At 41.4% G+C, this 24,827-nt stretch overlaps 1 protein-coding gene across 7 annotated transcripts in view; it reads right to left on the bottom strand.

The window, feature by feature from the left end:
- The window catches only part of EBF1 (EBF transcription factor 1), a 406,002-nt gene that overhangs the window by 120,537 nt on the left and 260,638 nt on the right, over positions 1-24,827 (bottom strand). For 4 of the 7 annotated variants that reach the window (XM_024117209.3, XM_024117210.3, XM_024117214.3 and 1 more), the window contains exons 7-8: positions 23,180-23,261; positions 6,112-6,253 (exon numbers count right to left, since the gene is read on the bottom strand). In XM_024117209.3, coding sequence (XP_023972977.1) covers positions 6,112-6,253; positions 23,180-23,261 — 224 coding nt within the window. The remainder of the gene's footprint in view (positions 1-6,111; positions 6,254-23,179; positions 23,262-24,827) is intronic. The other 3 variants (XM_024117211.3, XM_024117212.3, XM_024117216.3) reach the window with 1 other exon arrangement.

Consider the following 24,827-nt stretch of genomic DNA (forward strand, 5'->3'; position numbering starts at 1 on the left):
CTGGAAAAAGAACTCTCCAAATGTTGGACTTTCTTATTTTGAACACATGCACTATTAACAGAATGAGAAGTGATCAGGGGGACAGCTCCAAGGCACAGCCATCTCCATCATGAGCTTCCAAAGGCTGGCAGGGAAGGGCAAGGTTATAAGCCACTCAGAGCAATCTTGCCCTGGGCTTTTACGACACACTAGGATTCCATGTAATTGACACTGAGCTCTTAAAAGCCTTGCGTGGCCCCCAGAAGTGACATTTCACAACTGTCACTGACCATGGCCTGAGCATCCACACAGGCCTGCGTGATCTGACCCTCAGCAGCTTCCCCAGCCTCGTCTCCGGCCGCTCTCAGTGGCCAGAGCAACAGGAACCATCACAGGCTGCTTCTGGTTCCTTGAACTCACCTAAGCAAAACAGTCTTTGCACACGCTATTCCATCTGCCTGGAAATTTGTTTCTGTCCCCTTGTCAGGGGAAAACTTACTCATCTCTTAGGTTTTGGCATAAATGAGATTTCCTCAAAGAAGTCTTTCCTGACACCTCACTCCTCCTCACTCCTTTTACGGTCCCCCTTTCATACACAAGTCTGATGAGTTAGTTGTAAGTTGTGTTTAGTGTCTTTCTTCTCTATTTACATCATAATTTTGTGAAGACAGGGCCTGTATCTGCTTGGGCTCCTGCACCTAGCTCCCCATCTGGCATGTAATAGATGCTTAGTATGAAGGAATGATCCATTACCGACATGACATAAGAATGATCTCTTACTGACACCTAAGAAAGGGCTATACTAGAAACAGCCAGTGGATTTCTCTGTTCTCCTGAAGACCTGTTTCTCCAAAGGCACCTCAGGAGGTATCAGATGAGCAAAGGCACGCGTCAATGGCTTCAGTCCAGACCACCAAAAAATAGTGCATGCTAAAAGGTCTAGAGACGGCCCCACCCAGCTCTGAGAAAACATACAAAAATTGAGGCCAGAGAAGCAAAGGGACCTTCCCAGAGTCACACAGCTAGTTAATGGCAGAGTCAGGACTGGGATTCAGCTCTCCAGTCAGACAGACGATCCTCCTCCTATTAGATCCAACCGTCACTTACTAGCCACTTGTTAGGGCCTCATTACAAAGAGGGGAGGAGAGGGAGTCTCTTGTTTCTCTGGAAGCTCCATGCTGTCTCTCAATTTGGAGTAACCTCCCCAAGCCTGAACTGTCTTTCTCCACATGTCCAGAAAACAACAAATTTAAGTGCAGCTGGGAGTCAATGGGGCCGGATACCCAGGGGCAACCAACAGAAGCAAAAACTGCTTCTGTCTGGAGCAAAAGGATTGAAGAAGGTCAAATGCTACAGAGCAAGAATAACACCATATTGTCAGGGGCAGCTGGAAGGGGCCACTACAATGGAAAGGTCAGAACTGACTGGTGGTGGGGAAAATCTGATCCTATTTCTCTACTGCTGTACTTACAGCAAGGAAATAGGCCCAGCAAGTCTAACACCACTCTTTATTCTACAAAGGATTTTCACTTTGACCAAACTCCACTTCTGTTTTATTTTGGGATCCTGGCACCATTATACTTCACATGTCAATCTTTGTAATTACTGTGAAGGGAGATTTAATTCATTTGTATCTGATGCCCACAAAGCTAAATTTCAATCGCTTTCCATTTTAAAAAGCGAGGTGTTTTAAAACATCTATGCTTGAGCCAGGAAACTAAGTCCTCAGGTCAGAACTCATGAACAGTAAAATGTTCATCTTCTCAAAACTCTGCGATGACCTAGATGGAGGAGGAAAGAAGAGGAGGGAGGTCCAAGAGGGAGGGGATATATGCATACATATAGCTGATTCACTTCACTGTACAGCAGAAACTAACACAACATTGTAAAGTAATTTTACTCCAATTAAAAAAGAAAGAAAAAAAAGTTCAAACTGCTTCTCAAAAAAATAAAATAAAATAAAAAACTCTTGATTAATACAGTTCTACTGATTTTTCAAATAAATATGAAGGTTTGTACAAATTCATAACAATTAAAAAAAAACCCTTGATCTGAAGAACATCAGATCAGGGACTTAACCCCACTCCCAGAAAGGGTGCTGGCCAGGCTCCTGAGCTGCTCAGATTTTCCCAATATTCTCGGAGCAGGCAAGTCCCCCAACAGTGCAGAAAGGGGAGAGAGCGGAGGGAGGGAGGCAGAAAAACACACGCATGCCAAAAAAACAAAGATGTCCCCTAAAAAAAACATGAGCATTTAAACTGCTTGTCAGCCGGCTCCCTAACAAAGCCAGTAGTGTATTCACAGGCATTTGCATAAATGCTGCTGGTGAGTTCACCATAGCTGCTAGCGCTAATGGTCCAGAAAGTAATTTAGTCACTTCTCCCAGCATTCTATGTCAGAATGATGAGCACCAGCACTTCGCCTTGTTGCATATTAGATCATTGGATAATAAACTGTTAGCGCAGGCAAGCTGACAGGGTCCCTGCACTATAGCTTTTGAGGGCACCACTTCTTGCCACAGGGGGAAAAAGAAAGAGAGAAACTGACGCCACGGTAGGCCTTACATTCAGGTAAACACAACCTGAAACTCAGAAGAGCAACGATAGTACACTCCGCAGGCCCTCTGAAGATCCCCAGCACACAGGCCCCGGAGTCTGCCCAAGTGATGGGAAGGCGTGGGAGGGGCACACAGGCCAGAGCTGTGCATTTACCGGCGATGGGGGCAGCTCAGCGGCTCTGATCCCAAGCCTATGCTTTTCCAAAAATCACAATCCTGAGAGCAGTTAGCTTCTGAGGCTGCTTCTCCCCACAACTGTACATCTTCTACAAAGCTGTTGCTTAAAGAGAAAAACCTGACTGGCCTAAACTCGCTCATAAATATCTAGCCAAAGGAAATCTCAGTATTTATGAATGAAGAAAAAAACTGGAGGGAGGGCAATCACCACGAGATCCAGCGTGCCAGGATTCACCCTCTCTGGACCACGCCAGGGTCTATGAAATAAATCCACCTTTGTCAACTCTCCTACTTGAAATACAGGGACAGTTATTCGAGCACAGAGGTCTGTGAGTCCGTGGGTCACACAGGGAAGAAGGCGTGAATGTAACACGTGGTCACTATTTCTCTTATATGCAGAAAGATGAGCCACAGAAGAGAACTTTCCTCCAACCTTCTGACAAGCGTGAGACAAACAGAGATGTGCAGAATGGCTCAAAATAATTCAGGCTACTTGTAAATGAGATGGGAGGGAGACCAGAAGGAGGGAAAACAAGACTCCTACAGGTCACCTAGGAGGTGAAAATACTGAGCGCAGTCTCGCTGTGGGGCAGCTGTGTGAGGTGGGGTGGAGGCAGGAGTGGCCGAGGAGGGCCATGGCTCTGTGAGTCTTAAACAGGGCATTCTTCAATGGCAAGATGAAGCATTACCATGCCCCCAAATTGATGCGAACTAGCATCTAAGTCCACTCCCACACATCACCAATGAAGAGCCCGTAGTCACTCTCTGCTGAGTAGATATTTATGTATCAGCGTGAAACGTCTAAATGAGTGGGTGGTTATGTGTGGTTGGTTGATTCGTTCTGCAGAGGAGCAGATTCCCACATTATTGTCATTACTCAGAACCTCAAAGTGTCTGCCTTTTTATTCTTCTGGATAGAAGTGAAGTCAGGTTTTGGTGAGAGGGAGGCCCCCTGGCTGAAGGAGACAGGACACACCCAAGTCCCCAGTGATGGTTAACCGTGAATAAACAGTGAAATGTCATCATTTTCTTGAGTGACACGCTAAGAAGAACATGGCCATTTGTGGACTGGTCACCTGCAGCAGAGGAATAAAATGCTGTCTTTAAAACTTAGAATAAAATGCTAGTCCAGCTGAAATATTAATATGTTCACCTAGAAGGGAGAATATTTGAGCTGGGAGGCAGCTTAGCGACGTTCTGATGCAGAGATCTCAAAATGTGAGCCTGTGGCTGTCTTCTACCTAAGTGACTTTCCCCCCCTGTTCCTCCCTTCAGGGGCTAAAACATTTGTAATTAGTTACCAGCAATTAAAAAATAGGAGAGTTTTACTTCTGGTCAAACTGGAGCATCTGACCCCACCGGGCTCTCCCTGACCTGGGTGACAACTGCCTGGGGCTGGGGTCGGCAGAGCATGAACTTGTCCTTCTTCCGCAGTCTCCACCCAGCCCACTTCCCCTGTGCACGTGACCTGCCCCCACCCAAGGCACACATTTTTTTTTTTTTACCCCTTACAGATCATCCCTTGCATTTTGCCAAGAAGGAAACTAAGGATCCCAAAAGGTAAGTCGACTTGTCCAAGGTCACACAAAGGCCAGAAATGAAGCTCAGACGTGAATTTGGTTTCCCAGCTCCTATTTCAAGGCTCTTTTTCCTCCGCATCATGATGTCAAATAATGTTCCTGACCGCCAAGCCCTAGAGGCATCCTGGCTAGCAGGTTGTTTTTTTACTGGTTTGTGTTGGGATTTTTTTTTTTGGTGGAGGGGTGATTTACAAGGCGTCGTGTGCTCTCCTACGACCTTCCCAAGGGCAGGCATGGGAGCTGGATGTGGTCTGCACTTGGAGCACATTTTGAAACTGTGACTCCAAGACTGTTAGATACCAAACTGACAGTCAAGCCTCTTCCCAGACAGGACAGTAACTAACCAGTCATAGTCGAAAACAAGACTTTAGCTTTTAAGCTAGTGCTGTCCAAATTGTACCGACTGAGTATTTACCTATTTTTTCCTTCTTCCTTTCACCTAAATATCTCTAATCATACAATGCCTGAAGTGGCTCCAAGGGTATTAAAAGCCAACATTACTGTAAAGTGAGGATTAGAACAATTTTAAGTACAGAAATGGAACTAGGAATGTAATCATGAGCAGGTGTTCCAAATGGCCTCCTGCAAAAAGTAATATCCATACATCTCAGCACTAACGAAACCATAAAGAAGCAGCTTTTGAAATACAATGGTTTACTTTAAGAAGACTGTAACACTGGATTGGTAAAGAATCCCTTCTAAGAGTGTTACACCTGGTTAATTAATTTAAAAAAGTACAGTTTGTGTTTTCCTTAATTGCAGGGGAAAAAATCAGGCAAAATGATGACAGTGGTGTGTTTATTAAATTGGGGCGCTGAAAGGGAAAGGAGTTTTCTACCTTATGAACTATATCACAGACAGCTCATGACCCATCAGAAAATCAGACAACTGGGTGGTAGTCTGTGTGATAGTGTTTTTAAAAGAATCTGGATGACCTAGCAAACTGGAAAGTGAAGTGGGGAAATGAGTTAAGAGTTTAATTTGAGGAGACTGGAGAAAATCTACCATGTTGATTGATATCCAGTAGAGTCTCAGTCACTGTTTCTTGGGTGGGTGGGTGGGTGGATGGATGAATGGATGAACAGAGAGATACATTATATATACATGCAGCACAGAAACATTTGGACGTATGCTAAATCCAGCCTATAGTTCCTTTGAGTGGCATTTACTTTCCTTGGTTCAAATTTTTGCCTGATTTCCTCCAGTCCACTCAAGGGTACAACTCATTAGCCATAAAATCAAGACAAATGTGATTTCTCCCCACCAAATTCTACCTACATAAAGCAGACTGTATCATGTGGTAATGAGGATAGGGGTGTGCACAGGGCATGGGAGGGACATTTAGTTTGGACTTTAAATTCAGAAAACACCTCCAACCTAGACTTTGGACCTTATCTCCAAATGAAGTTAAGTATGTAGTCACAGAGCTACACCAGCAGGACTGTAAAGACAGTGAAGTTCATTATACAACCAGGTCAACCATAAACTTAAAATATATCATGATTTTTGTTGCCCTGTTTTGGCCTTTCATTATTTTTTAATCAAGTGGGAGCTTAAAACAAAGCAGGGGTCCAGTCTCCCTCTATCTTTCAACCTGAAGGAAGGATGTGTCAGCCATTTCCAGGGTAGGGAGCTATGCAACAAGAAAGGCTAGGCCTCAAAGACATCCTCCTGTCTTTAAATACTCAGCATCAATACTGTCCAACAGGACATTTGAAATTTGAAAAGGGGTAGACCATGTGGTGGAGTTGTAAGAAAGACACCAAATAAATGCACAGTTAAAGTAGCAATGCCAACCAATGAAAATGATTCGCCTACCATGTTCCAGATAAGAGGGCGTACCTTCCGAGGGGTCAAGCCTCCGAGCCCTCCGCCCATGCTTGGAGTTATTATGGACAAACATATTATCAGAGACTGCCAGGACATGGCCATCCACGTTGACTGTCGTAGACACCACGACCTGCAGACAGAACAGAGAAATGGAGGAACATTTTAATATAAAAGCATGGCAGGTAATAAACTCAAGTTAAATAAATAACAGCTGGGAGCTGAAGAAAATTGCATAGCTATTTCACATAATAACTGGTGCTTATGCTGTACAAGTCTAACAAGAGGAGCTATTGATGAGTGGGTCTTTGGCATGGAACGCTTTTGATGCAGTTTTAAGCAAAATTGCACAGTTTATAGTTATACAGCAGAAGGTACACTGTTAACCATAATTTTAACAGGAAGATCTTTATTAGCATATTTTTTTACACAAGGGTGGTTGTGTTTCACCTAAATTGCCCTTCAGTTTAGACACTGAAGCAGATATCACAGTTGATCATGCAAATAAAAATCTTTTGAATCTTTAAAATATTTCTCCCTCCCCCCCCACCCACTGCATCAGGGTTAAGGGGACAGAGAAATGAAAAAGAGAGGTTTCAGTGAGAGCTGGGATGAAGCTTTCTCTCCCAGGTGTCTTTCTGGGGTTTCTTGTACTTTTTCTCTTGCCACATTAGTTTAGTTAATCAGACATCAGACCAAAGCCCCCCTCACCACCATCACCACCACCACCCCACCCAAAATCCATGCTAATCAAGGCACTTAGAGCTGTGTTTTAAAGCCAAAAAAAAAAGAAAAAAAAAGGTAGCCCTGGCCCAAGGTACATTCAGCTACTGTGGCGGTCTCATAAACTGACTGAACGGAGTTTGCCGGAAGGGACAGAGGCAAAGGTGTTTTCTCAGAGAACTTTGACTAAAACACTGAGACGAAATGACCTACAGTTCTCCTTATATTAAATGGGTAAGAGGATTAAAACCCAACCCCACAGAGATATGTTTATTCATGCGACCTCTTACAACCAAATATAATAATTGTCTGTAATTGCAGCTTCAGCACCCACCTCATGCTCTGACATGGGAAACAGCAATCAGCCGGCTCCCATTTAATCCACCTATTATGTTGACTAATTAACTTTGCTCCACAGTTTATTTCTTCCTCCATTATCAGCCCCTGTCAGCCGCAAGCACCCTGCAGCACAGGGGGGACCTCAGGCTCCTTGATTGATCACCGATAGATTGACATGCAGATTAATTTAATTAGAATCACCTCACTTGAGAAATGAAAGACAATGGCAAGAGGGCTAAGAGATCTGCTCTCATAATGAGGCGAACCTCCAGAGCCAAGGCTGAGGTTTTCTGATTTATTTTTGCTCAATTCCCCGGTTGCTTGGAAAGACTCGTGCTTTAATTGCTCTTGGTTTTGAGACGCCCAAGCCCCTGAAGAGGTGAAACATTTTACAAGGATTGGCACATACTGAGGCCCCAGTTTCTGAGGAAGACTTTTCTCCAAGTTGGGGAAAGTGGCTTTTAGAGCCTTGTGCAATGCTACGATTTCATCACCTGAGTTGGGCAGAGGGGAAAATGCTAGACCTGGGAACCGTAAGCCCTGCCTGGCAAAGCACCCTGCCCCCAATCCTGTAGACCTCCACCAATGGTTGCCATACTTAAAAGTTCCACTGTCCCCCTCTTTGACCTAAAGGCATCCTGGCAAAATATGGCAGATTCCCTTCCCCCTTGCCTTCAAGATGGCAACCAAATTTTTTGCTGTTGTTGTTTTCCTTTGGGCCCTCCCCTCTGCGGACCCAAGGCCCTGCTCCTTTTATCAAGGCTCTAGTATTTCTCAGACCCATGAAGCAACACTGTGGTCATCCTGCCGTGGGGTGTCCCAGGGATGACTGCTGGGGAGGGCTTCTGTGGGATCTCCTCCACCCTCCCTCAGGGTCTTCACCTTGACCCCCCCAGCAGGACTTGGACCCTCCCCTGATTTTATTTTTTACCTCTATTTTGTTAAAATGCAAAGTAAACAATTAAGAGAGTCCATTCAGGGACTCAGGGTATTCTCTTTAGTCATTGTGAAACCCAAAATTCCAGCCAGGGCAAGTCATTCATGGAAGGATGCAGTAAGTTTGAAGCAGCAGTTTGCAAAGTGGTTTTTCTCTTTCTTCATGATTGATCAACCAGATGTGACAGCCTGAAGTTTCTGTGTATGTCTCATCAATTGTAGGTTAATTTAAAAGAAGAAGGAAGAGGAGAGGAGGAGGGAGAGGAGAAGAAAGTTCTCTATTCTTTTATTTTCAAAAAGTACTATGAGTGGTGGCAGAGTCCATATTATTTAAAGCAACGGAAACTCACTTTTCTTTTTAGTTCAGGAGATGACTTCGTGGGGCATTTACAATTATGTAACAGAGCTGGGTCTTTCAGAGAAATTTTGATTTACTGCAAGACCACAATTGAGTGGTCACTGGAGTCGTTAGCTGAAGAAACTATAAAAGGAATGACAAACGGTATCTGTTCGCAGTGTCAGGAAATACAGAAAGTGGTTATTCTAGATGTCTGTCTTAAGGAAAAAAAAAGGCAATGACAATCCACCATGCACCTGTAAGACTGAGTGCTACAGGCTTAAAATATTCAGTATCATTTAAAGGCCCTGTCATCTAATTCCTACACTGAACAAAAATATCGAAACGGTTAAGAAAAAAAAAAACAAAAACTACACCCTATATGTTTTTATTTTCTTGGTAAGAGAAAGATCACCAAGACCACATGTGCAGTAAGATCATTTCATTGAAAGACCAGTTACAATTGGAGAAAGATGATACAGAGAACCCTCATGCCTTTAATTTCTAGAAAATAAACACCTAATATGTTCCTCAAAAACTCATAACACAACACATTTTAACTTCCCTACCCCAAAATAATTTCTCTCATTCCAATTTGGAAATGATCAGGATATAGTTAAATAAAATAAATGCTGCAATTAATCCACAGAGCAAATTGTAAATTAAAAAAAAATCTAATGGTGAGATGCAAAGGGAGCACTGAAAAGTCCTTTAAAAATAAGCCTATAGTGGGAGGGAAAAGGGCCTTTACGGTTTAAACACAAGATTAATGAGGTGCTGACACATTCATGCAGGCAAGGGGACAGATGGACCTGCCAAATCTTCCACCTTCCCAAATTGTGTCAACAAAACCCAGCTTGAATTTGAGACAGATAAACATGGAAAATGATTTTACACTTGGACTCGACCACCCCTTCCTTTTCAACCTCCTTCCTCACTCCCATAACCCAGGATAAGATGAGGAACAGGTATATTTAGAATTTTATGATACCTGTTATAATTAAAACTTTACTCTCTAGAATTGTACTAATACAGTAATCACACATGTGGCTGTTTAAATTTAAATTAAGTAAAATTTAAAATTCCATTGTTCCCAAGTTTCCATAGCCACATTTCAACTGGTCAGTAGCCACATGTGGCTGGAGGCCACTACAATAGGGCAGTTATGAAACATTGCAGAATATTCTACTGGACAGCGCTGCTATAGAATGGTTTTGAAATAAATTTTTCCAACTTATTCATAAGGATGCCCAATTTATTCCTCCTGAAATAAGTATTAAGCCAGATGGACATGTTTAGGGTTGTATACATATATATTTTTATCCCTGTATTTTTTGGAAGTAAATTTCTATTTGGGGGAGGGGCATGGCTTTTTAGTATAGCAATCCAGAGATGTGCTGATGAATACCCAGTGTGTTCCATGGTATCTTCTGTTTGCATCCAACCCTCTAGGTGAGGGGATAAAAAGAGCGAAGGGAAGTACACACGTACCCACAGACTTCAGAGATTTTACAATGAAGTTTCTGACTTCTTGGCTCATATCAGTGGTTCAGAAATTTGCTCTGTTATATCCTGAATCTAAATTCCCTGAAGGTTATTATTTTTACTATCTACCCCCATCTATTTAGAATTAGAAAGAATTCAACACGAAATTTATGAATTTTGGCTCTCAATCTTTCCTAGCTGATGTGTCTTTGGCCAGGTAACTTAACCTCTCTAAGCCTCAGTGTCCCTGACTCTCAAATGGAAATGATAATAGCACCTAACTCATAAGGTTACTGTGAGGCTTACATTATTTAAAGTGGTTAGCATGGTTCCCAGTTCTTATAGAGCAAATGTTAGCAGTGGTAGCATAGTTGTTGCTTTGTTGGTGATCTCGTCAAAAAGTTCAAGAGCCTATAAACTGTTATTTTAAATACAAGGCCACAGAAATTATTTCTTCTACATTCACTGCTTTATCAGTTTAACACTGAAATCTTACAAATTTGAAGACCTTCGTGCTCATGATATATAATTATATAATTTAGACCTCTTGTGAATTGCAAGTTTCAATGGTTTATGTAATTTTGCTTTCTATAAACCATCTTCCTATTGGCCTTTTACATTCTCGGCTTGAAATGAAATAAAACCTTACAGCTTTGAAAACAGTCCATAAATTTTCTGCATCTTATCAATGCAGTCTAGTTTCCCCAATACTTCATTTGAATGAGGGGTTCTCTGAGAGTTTTCTTATTGGTAATTATTTCCTTGCTATCATTCCTTAGGTTGTCCCTCTTCCCTTCCCTTCAGCCGGAAACCTCGTATGTCCCAACTATATTATCTCAGATTCATAAAGCATGATCTCTGTCTCATGAGCAGATTTTCAAAAAGACACAAGCAGCTAAATTCAGCCATGAGTGGCAGATCACATTAACAGAAGTAGCAGCTCATGTGGAAGAAGTGGTTAGGACAGAAGCAACAAAAAGAGTTGAAATCTGTATCTTTAAATATTTCTAGAACAAATACAGCGCCGGCGGAAAATTAAATCATAAAAATATGTTCACTGTTTAAATTTAGAATATTTTGGTAGGCAGTACCTCTCTCTAAAATATAACCACTTTAGCAACTTAATTTTGAATAATGATTTAAAAATTATAAATCTTGGTTTTCAATGCTAATATATGATAATTCAGTGTAAGGAAATTAGTGCTAAAGTTGGTCTATTACATGGATTCCTTACCTTGGGGTTTAGCTTATTCTATGTTTGCATTAATTCAGAGCCCTTAATAATGAGGCATGAAATGCATTGGCCAGAAGTACATGAAATAGAAAGGCATTAAGCAACATTCCATGGAATAATACTCGGCAATAAAAAGGAACAAGCTATTGATACATCTGGATGAATCTCCTGAGAATTATGTCAAGTGAAAAAGTCAATACCAAAAGGCTACATACAGCATATTATGGGCTGAATTTTGCCTCCCACAAAATTCATATGTTGAAGTCCTAACCCCAGAACCTCAGGATGTGACTGTATTTGGAGATAGGGCCTTTGAAGGGGTAATTAAGTTAAAATGAGGCTGTTCGGGTGGAACTTAATCTAATCTGATTGGTGTCCTTATAAGGAGAGGAAATTTGGGCACACAAGGTGTTCATGCAAAGAGGAAAGACCATGTGAGGACACAGTGAGAAGGTGGCCATCTGCAAGCCAAGGAGAGGCCTCAGAGGAAACCAAACCTGCTGACACCTTGAGCTGGGACTTCCAGCCTCTAGAACTTTGAGAAAATACATTCCTGTTTTTAAGCCACCTGGTCTGTGGTATTTTGTCACAGCAATCATAGCAAACTAGTACACTGCATGATTCTATTTATTTATTCTTGAAATAGCAAAAGTTTAGAAATGAAGAACAAAGTAGTGGCTGCCAGGGATTAGGGACAGAGGGAAGGTGGATGGGGCTACTATAGAAGGACAACAGGAGGGATGGTTGCGTGGCCAGAAATGTCCAATATTTTGACTGTGGTGACAGATGCACAGACCTACACATGATAAAATTTTATAGCACTAAAAGCATACATACACAGATGAGTACAAGTAAAACTAGCGACATGTGAATAACATGGATGGATTGTATCAATGTTTATATCCTGTATGAATACTGTATAGTACAATGTAATATTGCTCAATAGTTTTGTAAAATATTACTATAAGGGTAGACTGAGCAAAGGATACACAGGATCCCTCTGTATAATTTTGAACAACTGCATGTGAATCTATGATTATATCCACAAAAAAAATTCGACTAAATAAAAGGCGTCGGCAACCAGAATGTCCTTCAATAGGTAAACGGATAAACAAACTGGTAATCCATAGAATGGAGAATGATGCAGCAAAAAAAAGAAATGAGCTTATACTACCCAAAGCAATCTACAGACTCAATGCAATCCCTATCAAATTACCAGTTGCATTTTGCACAGAACTAGAGCAAAAAATTTTACAATTTGTATGGAAACACAAAAGACCCCGAATAGCCAAAGCAACTTTGAGAAAGAAAAATGGAGCTGGAGGAATCAGGCACACTGACTTCAGACTATACTACAGAGCTACAGTAGTCAAGACAGTATGGTACTGGCACATAAACAGAACTATAGATCAATGCAACAGGATAGAAAGCCCAGAGATAAACCCACACAAATATGGTCACCTTATTTTTGACAAAGGAGGCAAGAATATACAATGGAGAAAAGACAGCCTCTTCAATAAGTGGTGCTGGGAAAACTGGACAGGTACACGTAAAAGAATGAAATTAGAACACTTCCTAACACCATACACAAAAATAAACTAAAAATGGATTAAAGACCTAAATGTAAGGCCAAACACTATAAAACTCTTAGAGGAAAACATAGGCAGAACACTCTATGACATAAATCACAGCAAGATCCTTTTTGACCCACCTCCTAGAGAAATGGAAATAAAAACAAAAAGAAACAAATGGGACCTAATGAAACTTCAAAGCTTTTGCATAGCAAAGGAAACCATAAACAAGACAAAAAGACAACTTATGGAATGGGAGAAAATATCTGCAAACGAAGCAACTGACAAAGGATTAATCTCCAAAATATACAAGCAGCTCATGCAGCTCAATATCAAAAAAACAAACAACCCAATCCAAAAATGGGCAGAAGAACTGTACAGACACTTCTCCAAAGAAGACATACAGATTGCCGACAAACACATTAAAAGATGCTCAACATTACTAATCATTAGAGAAATGCAAATCAAAACTACAATGAGGTATCACCTCACACCAGTCAGAATGGCCATCATCAAAAAATCTAGAAACAATAAATGCTGGAGACGGTGTGGAGAAAAGGGAACCCTCCTGCCCTGTTGGTGGGAATGTAAATTGATACAGCCACTATGGAGAACAGTAGTCAGATTCCTTAAAAAACTGAAAATAGAACTACCATATGACCCAGCAAATCCACTACTGGGCATATACCCTGAGAAAACCATAATTCAAGAAGATACATGTACCACAGTGTTCATCGCAGCCCTATTTACAGTAGCCAGGATGTGGAAGCAACCTAAATGTCTGTCAACAGATGAATGGATAAAGAAGATATGGCACATATATATAATGGAATATTACTCAGTCATAAAAAGGAACAAAATTGAGTTATTTGTAGTGAGGTGGATGGACATAGAGTCTGTCATACTGAGTGAAGTAAGTCAGAAAGAGGAAAAAAATACCATATATTAACGCATACATGTGGAATGTAGAAAAATGGTACTTATGGACCCAGTGGCAGGGCCGGAATAAAGATGCAGATGTAGAGAATGGACTTGAGGACACGGGGCAGGAAGGGGAGGCTGGGACATAATAAGAGTGTAGCACTGACATAAACACACTACCAAACGTAAAATAGATAGCTAGTGGGAAGCAGCCACATGGCCCAGGGAGATCAGCTCGGTGCTTTGTGACCACCTAGAGGGGTGGGATAGGGAGGATGGGAGGGAGGCTCAAGAGGGAGGAGATATGGGGACATGTGTATACATATAGCTGATTCACTTTGTTGTACAGCAGAAATTAACACAACATTGTAAATCAATTATACGCCAATAAAAATGTATAAAAAATAATAAAATAATAAAAAAGGAATGAGCTATCAAGGAACAAAAAGACATGAAGGAAACTTAAATGCAAATTGCTAAATGAAAATAGCCAACCTGTAAAGACTATATACTGTATGATTCCAACCATTTTGGAAAAGGGAAAACTATGGAGATAGTAAAAAGATCAGTGGTTGCCTGGAGTTTGGGAAGAGGGAGGGAGGAATGAGTAGGGAGAGCACAGAGGATTTGGGGGGTGGGTGGGGAATGAAACCAGTCTCTATGATACTGTAATGGTAGATACACAACATCATGAGTTTGTATAAACCCAAAGAATGTACATCATAGTGAGTCCTAGTGTAAACTATGGATGTTAATTAACAACAATATTGTGTATCAATATTGACACATCAATTGTAACACATGTATCACACTAATGCAAGGTGTTAAAAATAAGGGAAACTGGGGAGGGGGTATTAAGGGAGTATTTGTGATCTCTCTGTACTTTCCCCTCATTTTTCTGTAAACCTAAAACTGCTCTACAAAATAAAGTCTATGGATCAAAATTCTACCCTCTACTTCACACAGCCCACATTCTACATCCAAGCTGTCTACTGAACTACTCTTTATCGTCTCCTCCAACAAGTCACAAGGGACCCAAGAGATCAGCCAATCTAGTGGCTTCCAACCACAAGTTTTCAAATGTTGTACCGGGGACAACATTTCAGAGAGGGCATCCTAAATTCATCCATAGTAAGGATGCATACCAAAACATTCAGTAACCTTTCTTTATTGATATGGGATCATAACCGTTCTATGTGGAAACACGGTTATCTCACGCACATGAGAAGCTCTAAATTGGCAGTTTCACATGGCTTTGACTAATTTTAAAATAGAGAGTGTGATTCTTACTCAATAAATGCAATTACGTTGAAAAATATGTCACCACAAGACGTCTGTAGGAGAAAATCACAAAAGGAGGCCTTAGTAGTTATGATACTGCAAATCTGTCCAATGCCTCCTTTTACAGCTTGGAAAACTGAGGTCCAAGAGACTTAAAAACACCCTCAAGGCCATAGGACAAATTAAGAGCAGAGGCAAACTTGAAGGGAAACTTCAGACTCCAGGTCCACTTCTCTCGCCTACAGCAGCTTCTGGCCTCTCAAGACAAGCTCCTGGCTTAGGCCCTCTCTCCCCTGCTTCTGGTCTCTTCCAGTACACTTCGCTGTGTCTATCTGCCTGACTACACTTTAGGTATTATTTACATAAAAATGGTTTGCTGCAGTTGGGTCTTCATTAACTCTGTCCTTGAAAATATCCTTGACTGACATGAAACGAGATATTCTCTGAAACCAGCCTGATTGCTAGTTTCTATCTGGTTGAAAGAGCCCAAATAACTCATTAAAAATTGTTGAGGACGCATGAACCTACAGGATGTAACAGAGTGGAACTGCAGGAGTGAGGGAGCGAGTAGCTGAATTAAATCCGCCCTTTAAGGCTCAAGGCAAAAATCGCTCTCCTTTTAACAGTAAGACAAGAACAGACACTTCTAAATCCTCAGATTCTTGTGCTAGACTAATTTGGACTATTGGAAACTAGACTCAGCTTCTGTCTCCTGAACTGTGACACACTGTAGACATAAAAAGCTCATCATTGATCTGAACCTAGTTTCTCTCTCTCTGGATCAGGATACTTTTGATGACTCTTGATGGTGTCATTGGCATTTAACTGGTGCTCTCCATTTATGTGTTCCCATTGGCCATTTTAAGTAGCAGTAAGCCCAAACATACAGAACTGCCATGTGTGCTCTCTGCCGATGGGACCGTGGCACACAGGTATGGAAACTGGGAGAAAGAAAGTAGCATATTAGTCATCAGCTCAGTTTCCAGGGTCAGACAGTGCTGAGTTTGAACCCCGACTCCATCATTTACTAGTCTGTAACCTTAGATAAGTCATTTAATCATAGGAATAAGTGCCAGGCATTATTCTATGTACTGGAGAAGCAGCAACGAACAAGACAAAGTATTTGCCCATCAAGAGCTTAGTTCCCATTGGGAATAAAAAAGGGTTTTCAGACAATAAATAAATAAGCAATGAAAGCAAATTTTGGAATGTGACAAGTTCCAAGAAGAAAATAAAATGAAGGGGGGGGTGACGCCTAGGTGGGAGCTACTTTTGAGTGGATGATTAGGAAGGCCTCTCTAAGGAGGTGACATGTTAGCTGAAATCTGAGTAATAAGAAGTATCCAGCCATTCAATGATATGGCGGAAGAATTTCCAGGGGGATGGAATAGCAAGTGCAAAAATCCTGAGGCAGGAATGAGTTTAGTATATGTGGGGAAGAGAAATGATGGAAGAGAAAGGCGGCCAATGTGCCCATTTGGAGGAAAGTAAACAAGGGGAAAAGGGTAGAAAAATAAATAAAATTATACATGTAAAACACTTAGCACCGGGTCTCACACATAATAAGAGCTCTATAAGGTACAACCTTAAAAGTGGAAGAATATAAGAATACCTTCTGTTGGTAAGTCTCAGTAAGTATAAGCATCCTCAGAACCAATATCCATTGGCAACACTGATCAAACCAAACACTTTTCCATCTATCGTTTAATGGATTTTACATTTTTTTCAATAGCAACTGTACTTAATGTAGGAATTTATTTCCTCCTAGTGAAGAGCTACCACTCATCAAATCCCATTCATAAGGATTCCTTTTCAGTGATGCATATTTTCTGCCAAGGCCCAGCATAAGGCTCATGCCAAAATACATATTTGCCCAGTAAGCCGTAATGGTTTAATATATCAGGTTGAAAATCCACCATTTGTATTTACCATGTTATGTGAATTAATCCTGTATTCTGAAACTATCATTAGAGCTGCTTTCAGTATAATTAATCAGCATGGTGCATCTTGAAATTATTCTGTAGGAAGAGAGTGATGGCAGCTCGGGCCCCTAGCGTTCTGTTGGTAAAGAATTTAATTGCAAGATGTGCTGTTTGTCAAAACAATATAAGACAGGGGGTGGGGGACAATGGGAGAGAAATAAAAGTGATAAGAATATTTCCTTCTTTATTTAAGCGCCTTTAAAAGCAGACCGAAACTGCAGGGGTTGGGCATATATTTTAAGAATCCTCTAATCATACACTGTGGGCTTCTGAATAAGTAACGAGGATTCTCCAAAATTTATAGAATTCACCCAAGAAAGGGGGGCAGAGAGTTGCCTTTTAATGTCATTTACCATGTCATCATTTTTGAAAGACCAGACATTTTTGGTGGGAATTTGGGAAGAATAACCTGGTCATTTCTCCTATTTCCTACCCCCTCACTCCAAATGACTAGTAAGTGAAAGAAGATTGTTCATCTCCTCAGATAAACGTGAGATAAACATGAATTAGGGCCTTGCTGTTCTCTCTGCTCAAAAAATTCTTATGGCTCTTCTCAGGATGAGTTATTCTTATCCATTATCTCTGAGCTTAAAAGTCCCCTCCTCAGAAGTTTTCCCTGGTCACCTGCTTTAAAGTAGGTTCCCATCCCTGATCTCACACTGGTATTCTCTCTCATAATATCCTGTTTCACTTCCTTTACAGCAATAATTAAAAATTTTAATGATGTGTAATTATTTGTACACAGCATAGCAGCTGATGGTAATCGTTCCTTATACATCCATTTTCTCTTCTTCTAGGGTAGTACAACTAGACACACTCAGGTCCCACACATGGCTGTGTGACAGACTTCTAGCCAGTAGAATGTGGGCAGATTTGACAAGGATCACTTCGAAGACCAGGGTTTAAGAAGTCCACGTGGCCCCTGCATGCACTCTTTACCCTTCAACTGGATGGATGGAGACAACGAGGTTCTAGGGAATGGTGGAGACACAGGTCCCCAAACTACTTCCTGTATAAGATCTGCTCACCAACCAGGAACACTTGCCTTGTACCATTACATTAGCAAGAAATAACCTTCTCCTGTACACGAGCCATTATATATTCTTTGGTCTATTTCTTATAGCAGCTAGTATTAACCTAACTAATAGACCCTGACTAGAATATAAGTTTCATTAGGGCAAACACTCGGTCTTTTTTGTTCATCACGGTACACTCACTCCCTCCCATGTCAATAAATACTACTGAGTGGGGCTTCCCTGGTGGCGCAGTGGTTGCGCGTCCGCCTGCCGATGCAGGGGACACGGGTTCGTGCCCCGGTCTGGGAAGATCCCACATGCCGCGGAGCGGCTGGGCCCGTGAGCCATGGCCACTGAGCCTGCGCGTCCGGAGCCTGTGCTCCGCAACGGGAGAGGCCACAGCAGTGAGAAGCCCGCGTACCGCAAAAAAAAAAAAAAAAAAAATACTACTGAGGGTAGGCATGCATGCAGGAACAAAGATATCTTACACTTATGCTCACATGTAGTTATAGAGCTAACATTTATACACAGATAGAGATTTATATCCTATGGAAAACTTTGTTAAAGAGATAAGATGAACCTGGAAATTTACTTCCCAGTCTCCAGGTATTACGGTATCTACTGTGATGACAGCTTGTACCCAATTCTTGTTCCTCCCCTCAACACCCCACTCTGCCAGCCCCAACAAGGAAAGCTATTGATAAGGCTTTAAATCTTAACCTTGAATTGTCTAGCTCCTGTCAGTTAAAAACCAGACCTGTGACATGGCTTTAACACAGTCCTTTGACATTAGCGTGTTTTTAGTGTCAAGATGAAGAAATGGGCTCATTTAGTCACAGTGAAATTCTCCCTGTCATGAGCTGTCTTCATTCACAGCTTTCCCTCCTTCTCTCTTCCTCCCCATGTCCCCACACCCGCCAGAACTGAATGAAGCCTGTATCCACTGTTGTATTTAAGCAAGTTTGTTACCCTAACCACAGACTGGGGATTTCAAAAGAAAACATCCATTATAAAAAAATTTTGTACCAGATTCTCTACAAGGTTTATTCCATACTGCCTTAAAGTATGAACACAGCCGAGCTCTACAGAAAGTGATTAATTTCTTGAAAACGCTAAGGTCACACTAATTGACATGACCTGTGTAATTAAGCAGTCTCTGTTTACACACCAGAAGCTCAGTCGCTGTGAGTCTGAGTTTGCTTGACAGAATGTCTTTACGTGTCAAGAGATCAACAACCTTTCTTATGTCCTCCTCAGTCACCTACACAGGCCTCTGATTGCTGTTCAGAGGAGACACGCTCTAGCATGGCTGCATGAAGATCAGGCTGGCCTGGTAAGCATACAAAACGGGGTGAGAGAAAAAGCGGCGCCCACGACAGGTGGAGGGAGCCCACTGAATAGGCAGAAGAGTACCTTCTCACTCAGATGTCTCCAGGCCTCGTGTTTTCAGTATAACAGGGAAGAGTCACATTGAGATGTAAAGAGTAGAAATGACACTCCCCCCACCCCCTGCCTAGAGGCAACAGTGACATCAAAATATTTGAAACCAGCTTCCCAATTAGCGTACTATGAGAAAAGTGATGGAAATCAATGCCTATTCATAGGAAAAGTTCCACTAATGTTTCTAGGACACACCTCTGTCAGCCAGGGTAGCTGCAGGGAAGACTAATCCTCCCCCTCTTGGTTTAGTCCTAACAGTTGGGAACTTCAGTGTGATTTCTGAACAGAGTTCTCTGGCTGTCAGGGGCCACTGGACTCAGGCTTCATTTGGTGAGGGGTCTTCCTTGCCCTGGAGAACTGGCTAAAACCTCCATCGATTAGGTGAAGCGCAGGCAGTTTTCTGAGCGACAGCTTCTTTCTCTAAAGTTCATATGAATAAACACTGACCAATACTGTGGCTCTGATCAGAAACAGTGCTCAAGTTCTTCCCCTTCCACACAACTCCACGCACTGCTTGATGAGCTTTGCTGGCATCCCAGTGTCCTGCATGCAGACAGTATCCTTAGGTTCTATTCAGGGCAAATACCCCTTTTGAAAATGCTCCTCAGCTTTCCCGGGATTCTAACACATATCCACGGGTAGCCACTGGGGCTCTCAGATGTCGAGGAACATCTTTACTGCCTCACTAAGTATCTGCCTACAGGCTCTGGACAAGTTATTTACTGTCCCATGACACTAGAGAACATCTGAGTCAGACTGACAGGGTTGAATCACTGCCTCACTACTTAGTAGATGGGTGACTTTGGGTAAATTGCTTAACTTCTCTAGACTTCAGTTTCCTCATCTGTAAAATGGGAATAATCCCTATTTGCACATTCCTAAACCCTATTTGCATATATTGTGAAGATAAATATGATAACTCATGTAAAATGCTTAGCACAATACCTCTCACATAGTGAGTACCCAATAAATGTTCGCTTCATCGTCATCATTATGGACAATGTCCATAGTCATACATCAAGGTACACACATGGACACATATAGTTATACATATGTCTACGGAACACCCTGAATGCAGACACAAATGTAAACAGTTATCTCCCCAGCACTTAAGGCAGTCAGGAATGAACCCAGGCGGGGAACACAGGAAGAGAAGCCAGCTTGGGGTGGAGGCTCATGCATAAAAAAAAAAAACGAGGCTGACAATGGAGTTTAGGGCTCATTGAGTTTAAGCTGCTGGATATTTCCAGGGAGAGTCAGAGGTCATCAGGTATAAGACTAAACCAGTGATTCCCAACCAGGGGCAATTCTGCACTCCCACCGCCACAAGGAGACATTTGTCAATGTCTGGAGACATTGTGGTCTGTCATGACTGTGGTGGAGGGATGGTCTCTCTCCTGGTATCTAGTGGGTAGAGGCCAGTGACATCTGCTAAACATCCTATGATAAACAGGACAAATCCACCCCCACCTCCAAACAAAGGATTATTCAGTCTAAAATGTCATTTGTGTCCAGGCTGAGAAACCCGATACTGAACTAATGACCCAGCTTTAGTTTATAGAAAATATTCTCTCCAAAAGCTTTCATTTATACTTGATCATGTGCAAATTAGTTATGCTTACAAAATACTGTCTTTTGCGAAATCAGCAGAATCATCATTTTTACTCCATTTTACAGTTGAGGAAATTGAGGTTTTGCAGAAATCTAACTCATGCCTCCTTGACTCAATAGCCCTTATGCTAAACAAAGAATAACTATTTTGCCTGTAAAAATAAAGCTTTCTAGATACTCTAAAAAATAGTAGACTGAGTTGGTTCTCATCTCATCCAAGAGCTACATTCCTATAATTCAAAGCTTTCAGACATTTCACTGGCAGGTCCTGTGAGGAAAAACAAGGCCCCAGAAGTCTTACACACATACTCTTTTAGATTCCTGGTGTCACCAAAGTCCATCTCTAACTCTTCTGCCCTGAGAAGCACAGCAAAGTTGATCCCAGTATTCATAAGGCATCACACATGTCTACTAGACACGTTTATTACACATCAATTGGTTCGTGCCTGGATATGCCTTGTTCTTAATCCAAGTTTGGTCAAAGGAGATCTATGGCCCATTTCAAGGCCAAGGTAAATGACAACACAGTTTATACTGAAACCCAACCTCATGTTCCAAGACACTTAGCAACACATACTTAATAGCATCACATGTTTCACCAGCAAAGCTGATTCCAACTCAACACAAAATGTCCTGAGTGGGAATGAAAGCACCCAAGTCTACCCACTTGGTCAGAAGCTCCCCAGGAGAAACATTTTCCAGGACACTAGGAATGTAGGGCTTCTCCCCATTTATCTGTCAGGACAAAAGGTGGCAAGGCCAAATGATTTCCAGAACTGCTTCAGAATCTCAGGAGAGAATGTCTTCTTTCTACTGAATTTGTTCTTCCATGAGACTACTGAGTCTCACCTATTAAAAATAATCATCTTGTGGGAGGGAGGGAGACACAAGAGGGAAGAGATATGGGGATATATGTATATGTATAACTGATTCACTTTGTTATAAAGCAGAAGCTAACATACCACTGTAAAGTAATTATACTCCAATAAAGATGTTAAAACTAATAATAATAAAAATTAAAATTAAAATAATCATCTTGGAGACCAAGAGATCTTGACATCCAAAAATCAGTGCCCAGAATCATCCCTTCCCTTTCTCCCATCAGAGAATATGCAGCTAAAATTTGTCAAGATCCTCTCAGAGATCATATATTTCAATCTACTCTTAAAGCAGACTAACTATACCTAAGAACATACCTTAAACACCATGCTATTTTTCACTGACAGACCCCATGGGCATCCATAGATGAATCATTACTCTGGCGGAGAAACTAACATTGACCATGCAAATGAGTTAGTCATAAAATTAGACGGAGAGCAACACAAGGGTCTAGAACCTTGCTACTCAAAGTGGGGTCCATGGCTTTGCCATCACTTGGGAGCTTATTAGAAAGGTAGAATTTCAGGCACATCTCAGACGTCAATTAGCATTTTAACAAGATCCCCAGAGGATTCTCAGCACTTTAGGGCTTGAGAAGCATGTATCTAGAACTTAGCAACGCTTCCTAAAACCCAACCACCATGTCTGTGTCTTGGAAGTTAACACATGTATTTTCACATCATTTTTCCTTTAGTAAATGTATAATTATATGAGGTTAACATACCACTCATGCTTTAAATGGTGGCAGATATGACTGATGCTTGAAAACATTTACATGTTGCTGTACAAGGACATTTCTGAAACAGACTGAGTGTCACCCATACCCCTAGATATGCCGTGCTTCTTCAGGGGTCCATTTTTAATAAATAATTACTGACAACAATTTCCAAGATTGGAAAAAGAAAACAGAGAGAAAGGAAGGAGGAAGGTGACATCATTCCAAAACAGCACAAAGCTCCTATTTACCAGTTTTCTTACCTGTAGAACTTTCGGCAAAGGATGCATCATTTTGTATGTACTTCCCTTAACCTGCGGTGGTTTAAGCTTATGAGTCCACTTGGGAAGCCAAACTAGGCTCAAAGGGTACCACTGCTTCAACCAGTAAACGCAGGTGGCTCAGTCCTAATTCTTCTCTAATAAAAACAACAACTTCTAGAGTACAGAGACCTGGGGACCCAAAGTCTCACCTGCTCTTCACCTCTGGGAAAACAATGATACTCTGTTTCTACTCCACCTAAGACTTTTTTACCCTCTCCCAATACTCATGTCATTATTGAGGTATAAGAAAGACAAGACAGACCCACCTGGAATCTCCGCATGTCACGTGGGTTTCCCGCATTCTTTAGGCAATTTTGGTTACACTTGAGGAAAAATTTCAAGAAGAACCTGTGAAGAAACAAATTATCATGGTTAGCATTTCAGTACTGACACAGAAGGGAAAAAAGTAGTAAGTCACTTCTGGGTCATGCATTCTATTCTCTGCACGTTTCCTGAAATATTCAGAATGATGTTAGAGCCACTATTTTGTTTAAAGCTCTAGCCTTTGTTTTGCATCCAAGCTGGACCTTCTTTATGAAGAGAATGCTCTCCGTGCTGCCAACAGATGTCACAAAAGAATTAAGCCCCCAAGGAAGTATTTTCACTCATAAAGAGGGTAAGTCTTCACCATAATTTAAGGCAGGGTCCAGTTGGAGATAACTGCCTGAGAATTACTCAGAGTCCCCAACAACAACATGTAATTTAAGCCCCGTAAATTCACAGATGATGAACCGGCAAGATACATGCTAGATGAATGTAAGGAGATGGTAAACACTTTTTATCTTAGCATCTACAGATAAAATATTCTAATTAGGAGTACTTATGAGAAGTAGGTGAGATTCACATACTGACTGAAGTCCTTTGGCTTCTTGAACATATCCCGTATGTTTTCCTTACATGCATGCTATAGACAAAAGCTATTTGTGATGGAAGAAGGAACGTCCTGCCTCACTGCCACCTTGATCTCTGAATTGATTCTAGAGTGAGATCCATGGGTTTTACTGGCTAGGGTGACCAAAGGTCCCAATTTGCCAGGAATAATTCTAGTTTACACCAGTTGTATTAGGGTAAGTATGAACAGTACCCACTTTAACTTTCAAAAGTGTCCTGGTCTGGGTGATAAATTAGATGAGTTATTTCTATATTTCTTAGCTGGCAGTTGTTAAAGTTCATCACGGAAAGGCAGCAAGGATCAAAAGTGTCCAGTTTGGGCATTCTTGTTGGCCACCTACAATTAAACCTCTCCACCTGCCTACGTTTGGGGAAAGAAGCATTTTAAAAGCTGCCGAAATCTCTTCATTCCTTTTTACGTTTAGTGCTGTGAATTTCAGGCCCAAATATTTTCCCAAAATATTACACTGCATTAAAATGTTGATTAGTTAAATTCCCATAGGAATTTTCTTGTCTTCACCTTTTCTCCACTTCAAGTCTACACTGGAGTAAAATCTCTACTTCAATACACATAATTTGTGAAGAACTATCACTCCAGGATGCCTCAGTCCGGACTTAGCTCTGAGTACAAAGCCTATCAACCAAGTGACACCTCTGTAATGACAGCATAGCACAAAGATGCACCAAATTCAGCCAACTTCTGAAAACCAAACTGAGAGATATCCCAGCAGAATCTCTCTCCTCTCTGGTCTCTTAGAATCTGCCAAGAGGGAAGTATGGCGTGGGAATAACTCTTTGAAGAGAGACAATGACTTTGTCGACCCAAAAATAACATTTTAAAATGTAAACATCTTCCCGAAATGGCTCTTTCAACATCATGCAACATTCAACTGCCCATCAGTAAAAGCTGGCTTCTGAACAATCCTTCATCCTTACTTCCAGGTTCTCTTCACAGAGGCCAAAGTTTATCAACATTCTGAACCAGACAAATGACTCATGGAACACTGTTGAAACCCAACTGTG

Source organism: Physeter macrocephalus, chromosome 8 (assembly GCF_002837175.3).
Source record: "Physeter macrocephalus isolate SW-GA chromosome 8, ASM283717v5, whole genome shotgun sequence".
NCBI lineage: Eukaryota > Metazoa > Chordata > Mammalia > Artiodactyla > Physeteridae > Physeter > Physeter macrocephalus.